General features: G+C 48.5%; 1 protein-coding gene across 1 annotated transcript in view; it reads right to left on the reverse strand.

The window, feature by feature from the left end:
• Positions 1-7823: 7823 nt before the first annotated feature.
• The window catches only part of RAI2 (retinoic acid induced 2), a 46563-nt gene continuing 41127 nt past the window's right edge, over positions 7824-13259 (reverse strand). Inside the window, exon 2 of the mRNA XM_076356888.1 lies at positions 7824-10579. Coding sequence (XP_076213003.1) covers positions 8816-10474 — 1659 coding nt within the window. The 5' untranslated portion in view covers positions 10475-10579 and the 3' untranslated portion in view covers positions 7824-8815. The remainder of the gene's footprint in view (positions 10580-13259) is intronic.

The following is a 13259-nucleotide window of genomic DNA, read 5'->3' on the forward strand; positions in this document are numbered from 1 at the left end:
ATCGTGTTCCCCAACTGTCAGTGTTCTTGTTGGTTCAAAGGTCACGCAGAGCCATTTTGAGACTTCTTAAAATCTGAGCAGTCTGTTGTAAACTCATTGTGTTTCGAGTCAGCAACTATGAGACATTTTATATCTTTTTTATTTTTTTTTTTTACAGTGGGAACCTCAGAGATTGTTTTTTTTAAAAATAGCAAAATATATATATTTTAAAACTTTCTCCTCTGATAGTTTGTCCTAAATAAATTCTCACTACTGTGGCTGTGTAGATGATGGGAGTCCTGTATGTACTTAAAATATGCCATTACAGTGGTCCAATAGGCTTTGAAATTCCTCACTTACATGAGTCATCCATCCCTGTCCTAGCAGATAATTTTGATTAGCTGTAATTTGTCCCATTTGAATCAGAATTAGCTTCCACCAGCTCCAGAATCTCCCAGTCCTGCTGTACGTGCTGAGGAGTCCTGCATGAGCTGCTTCTCCTCATAGCTTTACGGAGCACTACTAGTTGTATTTCAGCTTTCATTATCTGCAGGGGAACTGTTTAGTGCTGATAGCGAAGCCTGCGCACCTCTACTTCTTTTCTTTTTAAAATACGTGAAGACACTTTCATCCACCGAGACTCACTTTTCAGCCTCTGAAATCAAAGCCCTTCCAGGACAAACAGTATGAGCAAACAGATGCCAGCATAAGAGAAAAGGGAGATCGCATCCCGTGTTGTGTGAACAGACAAATGCGAACAGATGTACAGCTTGAAGCTGGCAGAAGCCCTCTCTGCCAATGGTTCCTTCCTAGTTATGACAGCTGGAAGGAAATGAATACACCACAAAACCACCGTGATAATTGCCATTACCCTGCGTTGGCAGTCTCAGCACTGAGGTCAAGAACGGGAAAGGCAAAGACTCATCTACCCTCCCAGGTGGAAGCAGAGGCAGATTGGCAAGGCACTGGGAAAATCTTAATGAATGGTGGCACACCTTAGAAAGTCTGGTGTTCAAATGTAAGAGGCTGTAATGTTACTAGATTTCTCCCTTTCTCATACTGATTTTTTTTTCAGTAGTTATGGAGGCACTCTGTTCCCCCAAGCAATTGTGCTAATGCTGTCCAGATCCCTAAGAGTGGGGGTTTCAAACAGGTCTGAACTCTTCTTCCCTCAACTTCCATCTCTCCAAACCAGTGCTGCCAAACGGGTCTTCCTCTTATTGGAGACCCTTTTGAGGGAAGGATCTTTGCGTGTGCTTCTTGCTCCTGCGTGTTTTGAAAAATAAGAAAAGGACTCTGCAGCTTGCTTGCTTTCTCTCTGCTGTATGTACCCCCTGTTGGTACTGATTTCAGTCCTTGCCTGGGAATGTTGGTGGTACTCTGTTATGAACAGGTGCCTCTCACCTAGGCGATGTTACTCAAGGTGTGGTCTACAAAGTGCTTTTCTGTCTGTCAGTCTGTCTTTTTTTTTTTTTTTTTTAAGTCCCTGTGCTCACATGAACAAAATAGTGGGGAGGGAGAAATTAATAAATAAATGCTCAGTTTTAGTCTACCCTTGGTTTATGCTTGTGCTTAAGGGGTGAGGTACTAGATAGGTCATTGTGATGTACTTGGGACGTATTGCTTATTAGGCTCAATGGGCAATGGTGGGGGATTTGGGCGTTTTTTGTTTGGTTGGTTTTAGTTTTGGGGGGTTTTGTTGGTTTGTTGTGTTTTCTTTGTTTGTTTGTTTTTAACGGAATGCTGTCAGCTGTTTGTTTATTTTCAAGGGACCAGCTCAGCCAAAGGGAGCATATTACTTTCATACATCTTTGCATTCTCCATAGTGTATTAATTGTGAACTGTCTTTGCCTGGGTGGTGTTTGGCTACAGGAAATGAACAGGTTGGGGAAAGTTTTCTGTTTTCTTTCAAAACATTTAATGGAAGCCTGAGATGAGTGATAGGGTTTGTGTGCAATAAACATGGGAAGGAAAATATATGAAGAATGAAGTAATGGAAAATCAGAAAGGAGAAAACCAGGTGGATATACTAACTTAAACTGTTTCAGATTTGGATGCGCTGACTGTTGAGTCATGACTAGTGTCTTTGACTCTTTGTGTTGAGCTGGGATTTTAAAAAGGAAAGTTAGAAATTAACATTTTGAACCGTCAGGGGTGTGAAGTATTTTATCTTGACATGATTTCATCTGAAAACATGAGCTGAATCCTTGTAATTCCTTACCCAATTCTTGGGGCATCCTCTCTGTGTCCTTAAATTGTTTCTTCGTAATTGAATGAGCTGCTGCTACCAACTCCCTCTTGATGTGATTTCTTTTAAAGCCAGACCAGTTGAGGAGCCAAAACCTAGGAATACAGGATTGAATTTAATTTCATATAGCTTAATGTCTTTATATCATATTTGTCTAGACTTTCATTGTAGTCCATGAAAGTCTAGCTGACCGAACTGAGGGTATGAGTGATCTGACCAGATACCAACATCTGCTTTACAAAGAGATGAATAGCACTCTTGACTCTGCTGGTTTTATTGACTGCATTTTCAGTATCTGTCATGGGAGCCTCGATACCCATCTCCCTTAACTTCAGCATGTGAGCTAATTCCCCACCTAAGGTGCTGTTTGTTGCCAAGTAAGATGGAACAGTCCCCTTACTTGAGTCCTTCATTGAAAGACCTAGTTGGCGTTCAGAAGGAAATGTTCAGGTGGACATTGTACTAACCAAGAAATGCTGGCCGGATCCCACAGTCTACCACACAAGGGTCTTGCTCAAAAGTCCAGATGTCCAGAATATCTAGCCCAAAAAGTCTATCCATAGAGAATATTTCTGCTCTCTTAGATCCCCGTTGTTGCATAGTTAGAGTTCTGTTGCATATCTCTTGTTTAAAGTGGCAAAAGGCGGACAACAAGCATTTAAATATTCTGTTGGTCTTTTTTAACCCCGCTCTGACCCCCCTGTACACAAGTACGGGTGGTGCTAGGTGAGTGTGGCATGTGCATCATCAGGCTTTAAGATCGAGTGTGGCGGCTTTGTGCCATCATGGTTCAACTGTGGAGCATCTCTGAAGGGCGGGCACGTGCTCTCTTATGCTGGACCATGCTCCGTGGACCAAGCTTTCAGGGTACTTATTTTGAAACATTTGTTTAAAGAATGAAAAATCCACTCGATTACCTTTATAACTGTGAATGCAGGTAGGGTTTTTTTTTTTCTCAATAAACAAGAAATGACTTGTGTATCAGAAGCCTCCAAAATTAATAGCTTTCCCATGCTTACTGATGGGACTTTTAGGGGTTTTCTTGCAGCACATAAGCTCCAGAAAGAAGGACCTCCTTGTTTTGTGTCACAGTGAGGCACCCTTGGTCTGCAAGATGCCAGACTAGGACAAAACGTTGCCTATCTTCGGTTCTTAAGCAAAGAAAGATGGGGACTCCGTTGACGAGGATGTGGTGGGAAGGATGATATTGAAACAATGCGGAAAATGTGACCGTTTTGAGACAGCTGTGGGCTAAGGAACATTAGTAATCCCAGGAGCGAGGGGGGGCCGGGCACAGGCTGACGCAGGGATGCTATGTGTCTGTTACCAGCGCTTCACTGGAAACATGCACTTCTTAACAGTGAAAACTAATGTTTTACCTGGAAAATAGTGCTCCTTTCCAGATTTTTGATTAGATTGTACCCTGCTGTTTGCTCTTTTAATTTTCCCCTCTTAGTTTGAAAGTATCCTAATAATTTCAGTACCAGGATATTATGCTATTATTCTAGGAGAGCTTGGGGTATATGGGCACAAAGCAGTGCTAAATATTTTAACGATTAGTAATTTTTTTCCCCAAACGTGAAGAAATGTTTCAGATGGTTCAACAACAGAATGGATTTTCCTAGCAGGGCTGTGATACCAGGATTTTAACAACTGTGGAAAATATGTTTTCCGCACTAAAATTAGGGGATTTGCTTGTGTGTGTAGGACTGCCCCAGAGTACTCTGAACTGCAAACTTCAGCATTAAGAGTATGTGGTATAGTCTAAGAGAAATGCAACTTTAAATAAGAGGAGGGGGAAGCATTGGAAAAAAAGTGAAAGGTGAGTGAAAACAGCGTATTGCACAAATTAACATCATTAATGTTGCGGTGGCAGGCTGGCTGCATTTGGGAAGGCAGGAACCGATCCCAGCCGGAGGAAAACAAGGTCTTTGAGCCCTTCAGCGTGTTTTTATAAACTTGAGCACAAAAAGAAACTAAAACATCTGGCACCAGGATATTATGCAATGTTGTTTTATGCTGTTTTCATTGTCTAAGATTCTTCAAGAAGACTGTTAACGAGTTGCTTATTGTTGTCGCATCGCTGTCCTGAGGTGCCTCTGTGCAAGTGAAGGGGCACGGACTTCTCTGAATCGCTCCCTTCAGTGCTCGGAGGCCACTTCTGTGCCAGCCAGTTTCCCCTGAAAGCTTTCGCATGCAAGAAGCGCGCGAAGCTGCTCCTTGAGCCCCTGCAGGTCAAACCTCTGCTGGGATATGCAAGGTGGTGTAATCATCCCCGTGCTCTGGGAGGGGCTGAGCAGAAAACGGGTAGAAGTGGTTAAAAAAGAAAAGTTGGTACTGATCAGCAGACATACTGGCATATCAATTTTATAGCGGATAGGAGCGTGGGTGGTAGGAGAGCCTAGCTCACACACGTTACTTCAGGCCTGTGATACGCAGAAACGGATGCCTTTGATGTTCCCCTTCCCCTCCCCTTCCCACCGGGCTGGGTTTGCTGCTGCTCTTCCCCGTCACCTGCTGTGTCAGGGTAGGAGCAGGAAGGCCACGCTGCCTTGAGTGCTCTACGTGTGTGTGACTTGGTGTACGGTCTCCTCCCGCCCTCACTTCTCAGCTGCCTTCAGCCCAAAAAAGCATTACCCTCCCAGTGCTCAGTGCTTGCCTTTCTTCCTGCTCTTGCTAAGCCGAGTGGCCCTGGAGCCTTGTCTTGGAAGCCGACACCTTCCTTTTCTCTGTCATCTGCTTGTGGCCAAGGGCCACAGCTTTGCTTCTCCCTTTCGTTCTCTGGCTGGCTGCTTGCTAACTTTAATAACGGTGCGATGCTAACAGGCCTGGAGGTGGCTCTTACCTCAGCTTCCACTGCCTGCTTTCATCTCCCCATTCTCCACCTTTTCCTTGCGCTCGTAATTGCCTGCTGCTTACCTGACTGCTTGTGTGTTCTCTCAGCCTAAAAACCACCCAGTCCAGGTAAATTCTCTGGCTGAGAAGCTGCTCATTCTTCTTTTGGATTCATTTCTGTTGCTAACAGCTAACTCCATGTGCCGAAGCCTTAGCTGTGCACTCCTCATCCCAGGGCTGTAGGGGAAGGGGACCCAGCTGCCACGTGGAGGAAAGCTCCAGGTTGGTGCATCTGAGCTGTCCCACCCCTGAGGCTGCCATGTACTGTGGCCTTCATCTGGGACATTCAGCCCTGCTCGCCTCCTCAGATTCAGTGTCTGGCTTCCTGCAAAGCCCCTGCCTGATGGAGGGAAGAGAGCAGAAGGGAAGGTAACCCACCCCTGCAACCCTCTCCCATCTCACCTACCCCCTAATAAAAGCCCACACCCAAAGTCCAAGTCAAAGGAAGCTTGGAGCCAACAAGGCATGCCCTTGAGGGTCTGCACTGCTCTCTCTCTACCTTGCATATACCCATCATTGTAAAACATCTTCCTCCTACCATTATGGCTTAATGACTTTCCCTTCAACTTCACAAGAGGTATTAATGTCTCCATTAACAGCCACCAGAAATGGAAGCTCCATATATCACGAGTGCAGCTCTGTGTCCTTCTCCTCGTACAGAAGTTTCAGAAGCAGTTAAAATGTAGCCCTGTAGAAAATTAATGGCCCAATATACAAAATCTGTAATTGCTGCTAGAGGCGAGGAGGAGGAGAAGGTGGAAGTGCTTAATCTTGGTGTAATTAAGTACCTTGTTCTGTGGCCGCTTCTCCTGTGTGCCAATGGGATGTAGGACTTGTGCTTCACACACGAGGGATGGTGGGAGGCAAATGGTCTCTACTTAGTGTTGTTTGCCCAACAGAGTTAAGCATGAGGAGAGGTGCTGGTGCATGGCTCTTCTTCCCGTCGCACAGCCTTGAAGGCTGGGGTTGCATGAAAGGGTAGCAGGGGAGGAAGCAGGAGCTGCCCTAAGCCTTCCCGGAAAGATGCTGTTCAGAATATTCCCCCCTGCCATTGCAGTTTAAGAAATGGAAAAGCCAGGCGGTGGGGCAGGTGAGCCCAGTCTGCTCTGCCCATCCATTTCTAGTGGGGTGGCTCCAGCCTGTGTCGCCTTGTGGCGATGGGGACGTTGGTGGTGACCAGCAGTGCCGGGGAGCTTGGCCCTTCTGGAGACAGCCCTGTAAAGCCGGGGGGGCTGGTCCTGCCCGTGGGGCAGACGGGGACGCTAGGATAGTTGGAGCCTGCTCTGTTTTTTCCCAGCCCTGTTTCGGAGAGGGGAGGTTGCAGTTACTCTTGTAATGGTCTGGGGGAAGATGCAGCCATGTGGCTGCTGGTCTGGTCTGCCTTTACAACCGGTACCAGTTGGCTTTAAACTGAATTAGTTGCCTGTAGGCATCGGGTGTTTTGACAGTGCTTGTATGGGTTTATAATGGTATAAAGCTGATTTAGCCTAATTTGTTGTCGGGGTTTCTGGGGCTTGTGGTCTAAATTCAGTTAAACCAGACCTCTGTGTGCAGAGTGGGCCGGGAGGTAGCCTGGGCATTGAAGTTAACCTGGGAGCACTAAGAGCTCCCAGTAAAGGCCTGCGAAGGAGAGGAGGGAAAACCTCAGCACCTGCAGCCAGTGTCACCAACAAGCGCTGCTCTGCCTGTTGCAGGTGCCCCGTGGCCAGCAGGAGGGGTGCACATCAGCTGGATGCCCTCCCTCCCTGGGGAAACCTACATTTTCAGAAGGCTTTTGACACTCTGGAACGGGCCCAGCTGAAACAGAGCAGGGCAGTGACAACTGGGATGGCCGTCCCAAGGGATGTCGAAATCCCGAGCCTCTGCACTGTAATAGCCAGAAGATGACACATTTCATCAGCACAGCTTCTTGGAAGGAGCAAAACAAAGTAGCAGAGTATTTTCAATTAAGAAAGAAAAAAAAAATGGTCAAATGACTAAACATTAATGAATCCATCAACACTTTACGCTCTTCTGAACACTGTCAGTTCTGCCAGCTTTGGGAAAAATAAAAGGCTTTAAAAATACTTAAAAAGCAAGAGTTTGACAGAAGTTCATGCTACGCTTATGTGAAAGTCCTCCATTTTCATATTAAGCAAGAGGGCAGCGATCCTTCAGCCCAGGAAAAGAGAAACGGCATGCCTTTCCTAACCTCCTAATGCAGATGCATCTTCTGAATAGTGAACTGGTGTCTGCTGCCATCAAAAGTTTCAACAGATTTCGGCATGACACCGGTGCCTAAGGGTGTGATTAGACTTCTAACCCTGAAGCCACTTCTTTGGGCAACTTCTCATTGCATGAACATCTGTAAAAGCCTTCCCGAAACTGTCCAAGAGGCATCTTGGAAGTAGCTTGGCTGCAGCTAGGTAAAGGAAGGCACAGTTAGCGTGCGACGGCATCCAGCTGATGGGTTTACAATGGCTTTTTTTTATTTAGACAGTACTGGTGCGGTGCTGGGAACGTGTCATTTGAAATAATAACAAAAGAGTTTTTCTATGTAACAGGTATAGCCACGAAAAGGCAGCACCCACCGAAAATTGTTCTCCTGCTCTCACGTTCGTCCTTCCGTCGGGAGGGGTTTTTACAAGTGAGCTGTGTGAACTTAAACGCCGACAAAGAATAATGCACCTCCAGCTCATTTCCATACACAAGTGCAAAACCGTAACCTACCAGAACTTTTATTTTAATTGTACATTCACATTTCTCCATTGACGTGGGCAGCTTGTACATGGCCGAGTGATAAAGTTACACAGTTCTGCTCTTTCATGTGCATTGATTTCAGCCATCAAAGAAACTTAGAAAACTAACAATAAACAACTTTTCCATATATCTGTAGTCAGGCTGGGAAAAATTATGTGACTCTTCCTTCCCCTCCTGCCCCCCCTGGCAACCAAATTCCCCTGACTTTTAGGCTTTTCTCTTTTAAATGACCGCTAATATTACTTAGTATTTTAAGACGGTTTCCTACGGGTCTCTCGCAATGAAGCTGGCGTTCGGTGCGCACTGGGCTGTACCGCTCACTCGTTCTCACTCCTCCGGAAGCTCGTTTGGGCACATCGTTAGCGGCTGTTGTGACGTGCACTCCGACAGTTCTGTGGGACAGTATAATTTTTCTTAGCCTGTTATTTTTTCTTAACATTTTAGGCTCATCACAAGTCAGTTGTGGCGCTTTACAGTTTACAGACTTTTTGCCAAACCTTCTCCGTACACTGAAAGCGATTCAGAAATGACCAAAAATGCTGCAACCAATTAGCACGTACAAACATTTATTTTGAAATTTCCATTCCAACCGTTATGAAGAATTACATCATCAAAGCACTTTATGGCAGTGAAAATAGCTCTTACCCCTCTGACTCATCCATTACTCCATTAAAGCTGCAAAATGTGCAATCTGCTTGAAAAATAGGTTGCTTTTTATTCAGTTTCCCATGAAAAGTCAAAATTCGATAACAAAAAAACGAAAAGGGAAAAAAAAAAAACCAACCCAACCCAGCTTATAGGGACTCTACATCCGCTCCTCTCCCCCTTCCCCCAAAAATAACTTACAAAGATAGTTTAAAGTTTTAAATGAGTTTAAAACCAAGTGCATCTTTTTTATTATTTTTTTTTTCTTCTTCTTCTCATAATAATCTTAAAATTCTAAAAACCCATAATTTACTTTCTTGGAAAAAAGGCAGCGAGCCGTTGCTTCTTGATTGGAAGAATATGTATCTCCGGCGAGTTCATTTTCTTTAGCTTTACGCTCCTGTTTTTGACGGGTTTCCTGAGGGCCTCGGCGCTGTCCCGGGGCTCGGGCGGGCTCTTCACGTCGTAGCACTGCAGCACCGAGTCCTGGGGCAGGTCCCTTTTGAAGGAAAAGTTTTTGGTGGAGACCCCTGACAGGCCCTTGATCTTGCCGCAGAAGATGGTGGGCACGGCGTCCTTGACGGAGACGATGACTTTGGCTGTCTGCGAGGTGCTGACGATCTCGATGTTGTTGCCGGCCTTGGGCTCGCAGCCCGCCCTGCCCGCTTGCTCCACCAACCACTTCTGCGGCTGCCGCAGCAGCTCAGCCGGCCCGCCGCCCGCCCCCCTGCCCTCCGCCTTGCCCGACACCTCCTGGGGCTTGCAGGGGGCAAAGGGGGTGGCCGGACTGGGGAGCTTGTCTGGCGCAGGGTGAACGCCAGCCTCGGCGGCAGCAGGGCCAATGCCGGCTGCCTCCTCGTGGGGCCCCCCTGGCTTGCGGCAGGAGGCAAGGGACAGGTCCAGGGCCCCGTCCTCGGGTGGCGGCGGTGGGGCGGCCTCGCCAGCCCGGGGCACGGGCGCCCCTTTCATGGAGAGGTCCAGCGCCTCGTTCTCGCCGCCCATCTTGATGACGGTGTGGCGGCTCAGCTGGGGAAACTCCCGTGGGTGGAGGTCGAAGGGCTTCGTCTCCTCCTTCTCCAGGGGGGTCTGAGTCCCCTTGCAGGAGTGGGGGGTGAAGAGTGGCGGCTTGGGCGGGTCGGGGGCCGCCTTGGCCTCGGCGCCGTGGGGCACAGGGATGGGGACGGGGATGGGGATGGGGACAGGGACGGGCAGGGGCACGATGACGGGGTAGGGCACCAGCAGCGTGGCAGGGGGCACCAGCGGGGAGAGGGGCGAGCTGAAGGCCTGGGGTGGGAGGGTGGTGTAGTCGGGTGGGGGCTGGCAGGGGGTAGAGCCCAGGGCACCCTGCGAGGGAAACAGGTCCTGAAGGACGGCGGCGAACCCCGGCGTCTGAAAGACAGGGGGCAGGACAGGCTCCTGGGCTTGGCCGGAGGGCTTGGGGTCCAGGAGCTGGGGCTGCCCGACAGGGGCGGTGGCGCCAGGAAAGAGGCCGGCGTGCAGGGGGCTGGCGGGGCAGGCGGCCCCCGGGGGCAGCACCAAGGGCGAGTTCAGGTGCTGGAAGACGTGCTGCTCCAGGAGGACGGGCAGCGGGACGGGGCCCTGGGTGGTCATGACATAGGGGGTGGCAGCATTGGTGGCCGGCATCTGCGGGGCGGCGCTGCCGGCGACCTGCAGGTGGATGGGCAGGACAACGGGGCTGTCCCCCAGGCAGATGGGCTGCAGCACGGTGGCCGCCACCTTCAGGGCTACCCCGCTCTGCGACTCGGCCGGCGGTGTCAGGATGGAGGGCGCAGGGACGGTCACCAGTGGGGACAGGGCCTTCTTCATCAGGTCGGCTGAGTTGATGTTCCAGGCCTCCGCCGTGATCAGCTGGGCCACCCCATTCTCCAGCTTGTTGTTGGCCATCGCCGAGGGCGAGCTGGTGACGTCCATGGGCAGGTTTGGGGCGTCCTTGTACAGCTCCTCCATGTCGCAGGGCTTCTTGGGCTCTGCCAGCGCCGCCTCTACATCGCCGTCAGTGGGACCCGTGGCGGCTCCGGGCTGCCAGGAGCATCGGCACAGACATAATTTGGCCTGCAAACCAGAAACATATTTTAGGCACCGCATAAATCTCCTCCTTAAAATAATATTTGCAATTGCCTTTAAAGACCCCATCACCAAAGAAAAGCCGTTAAACATTTCCACGCTTCAGGCTAACGGCTCCATAATACAGTGTAGTACATATACAGAGATGCTGGATATACATACATACGTGAGTGTTGTACGAAGAGTTTTGAGGAACTTATATTTAGCCATAAACACAGACAATTTAAAAGACCTTGAGGGCTGCCTGCAGCCAAAACCCACCCCCTAGTACACAGCCTGAAACAAGGACTCGGGCCATCCGTTTCACGTTTTGAAACAAAGCTTCACATAATGACAGAGCCGAGCAACAGCGCGCTGTTTTAACTCAACAAAAGCCCCCAAAACAAACATTTCTAAAAATATCGTGGCTAAGAAATGTTCCACCATGGGCGAAGGGTCCTCGCTTCCCTAAAATACTCATCCCTTTTTCATCCCAGTGGGATTTACTAAAGGCAAGCAGGTGAGTGCCGCATGCTGCGTACAGCACCTTCAAAACTGCCGTGTGCAGGGTGAGAAAGAAGCAAACCCAAACCAAACGCCAATGTTTGCCCTGCCACAGAGCTAGACAGAGACAGTCCTGTGAACCAGGCACCTGAGTCATAAAAGACACGAAGAATAAAAAAAATCAAAGCAACTTCAAATTTATTTTGACAGCACAACCCTTTATATTAACCAAGCAAATGGCAATTAAAAAAGGGCAGAGATGGTTTCCATTCATGATTGCGGTGAAATTTGCAGCCTATTTCCTAAAAAGACTAACACCCCCTTCCCCTGAAAAAAAAAGCAGCAAACTAACGGTGCTGCACATCCATTTATTCAGAAGGATAAATAATTTCCACCCCACGAGCTGCCGCCGGCAGACTTTGGCTGGGGGCTGGCCGCTCCGCCTAGCGCTGCCCGTGCCTCTCCCGAAGTGCGCGGTGCATCCTGCCGTAGTAATAATCACCATGGAAACTTGTCCAGTTTCAACTCTGTTACCATGGGAAAGCACTGGCGCACCCCAAATTTACATTTTTCACCTGCACGCGGCTGAATCCCGCTCCCTACGAATGAAACGTGTGCCATCGCCACCGCCCGGCTGGCCGGGCTGGTGGGAGCGAGGCGCTTCCCTGCATCCCGCAGGCACACTGGCGTTGGGATGATAGGGAGGGCAGCGCCACTCCAAAATTGGATGCGTGAGGAGTCCCAGCCTGGGGATGCGTCTGTGTCTGAGAGCACACGAAGAGCTCCGCCGGCTCTGGCACTTACAGAAATGATTTGCTCGCATAGATCTTTGTAGGACTGACAAACTTGCAAACTAAGAGGGGACAGGGAAAAGGGGGGAAAAAAGCAAACCCCATGAACAAAGGCTAAAAAATGGCCAAGGCAGGGAAGCGGGAAATCTCCCAAGTTTCTCCTGAGACCTGTAAATCCTTGGATTTGGCAGTGAGATGCCATGGCGAGCGCAAGACTACAGAAATGTGGGGAGTTAATAGTGGAGGCTGGTTGGGTAAAATGCTAATAATTTATCAGGCGCGTTTGAGTTCTTAAAAAGGATTTTTAAAAGTAAACAGATGAGTCATTTCTTTTCCCCTCCTGCTGCTGGCTTAAGGAGAATAATTCCGGATTTTTCTCATCTCATGAAATGTTCTGCAGAAAACATTCACAAATACAGGGTTGAGGGGTTTTTTGTTTCCTTTTCCAGCCTTGGCTGAGACAGATTACAGGCAGGCAGAGATGCCCAAGCACTGAAAAACAGGAGCAAAAATCAAATCCCTTATTCAGAAAGTGACAAGTATCAGTACCAAAAAAATTGGGCCAGTCTTGTTTTGGGGGGGGGGGGGGGCGGGGGGGGAAGAAGAGCAATCGTTTCTAAAAATAGAGACAACCAGGAGACCGCTCAGCAGATTCAAGCTGGAAAAAAACAGACGTCGTCATTTCTGTTAAGGAATTAAAAAGCCATTTTCTACTGCTCTTATATAATCTCTCCCGCCCTCTTTTTAAAATGACCATTTTAAAACCCTGTGGTCTCTGCAGCGTACACCAGCATCTTTGCTCCTCCAGCTGCTGCAGCACAGCCGACTATTTTACACATGACACTGGCTCTTCCCGATGTTTCTGTTTGCTTGAGAAGCGTGAGATCGTGGTGTTTTCATAGGGAATTAATGACCTGGCGGGGACGGGAAATGACCCCCTGTTCCCCTGGCAAGCCCATTTAACGTTGAGAAATAGAAAAATTAAGATAAAAATTATGCTGTGTAAGAGACTTGAGGGATTAGCATGCTGTGCGGAGCCACGGAGAGAGAGACAGATCACCGCCAAAGATGAAAGTATAAAACATAATAAAATCCCCCCATTGATGCTTTAAAAAGCGACAGGGCTGGAGGCAGAGGAAATATCTAGATGAGGGGAAGAAGAGCTCATCTATCACCATCAGACACCTTGAAGAAATGCCTGTTGGGGTTGATTGGTGTGGGTTTTTTTAAAGCATAGTCAAATATTGTTTTCCACACTGAATCCTATATGTTTCTGGGATCTATAAATACATATTGTTGAGCTCGCGGTCCTACGCTGCCTCTGGGAGGGCCCCACCATGTGAGGGGAAGGAGAAGGAGAGAAAGGTGAGGTGCAGTCCTTGACCTAGGTTTAT

This window comes from Aptenodytes patagonicus, chromosome 1, assembly GCF_965638725.1.
Source record: "Aptenodytes patagonicus chromosome 1, bAptPat1.pri.cur, whole genome shotgun sequence".
Lineage (NCBI taxonomy): Eukaryota > Metazoa > Chordata > Aves > Sphenisciformes > Spheniscidae > Aptenodytes > Aptenodytes patagonicus.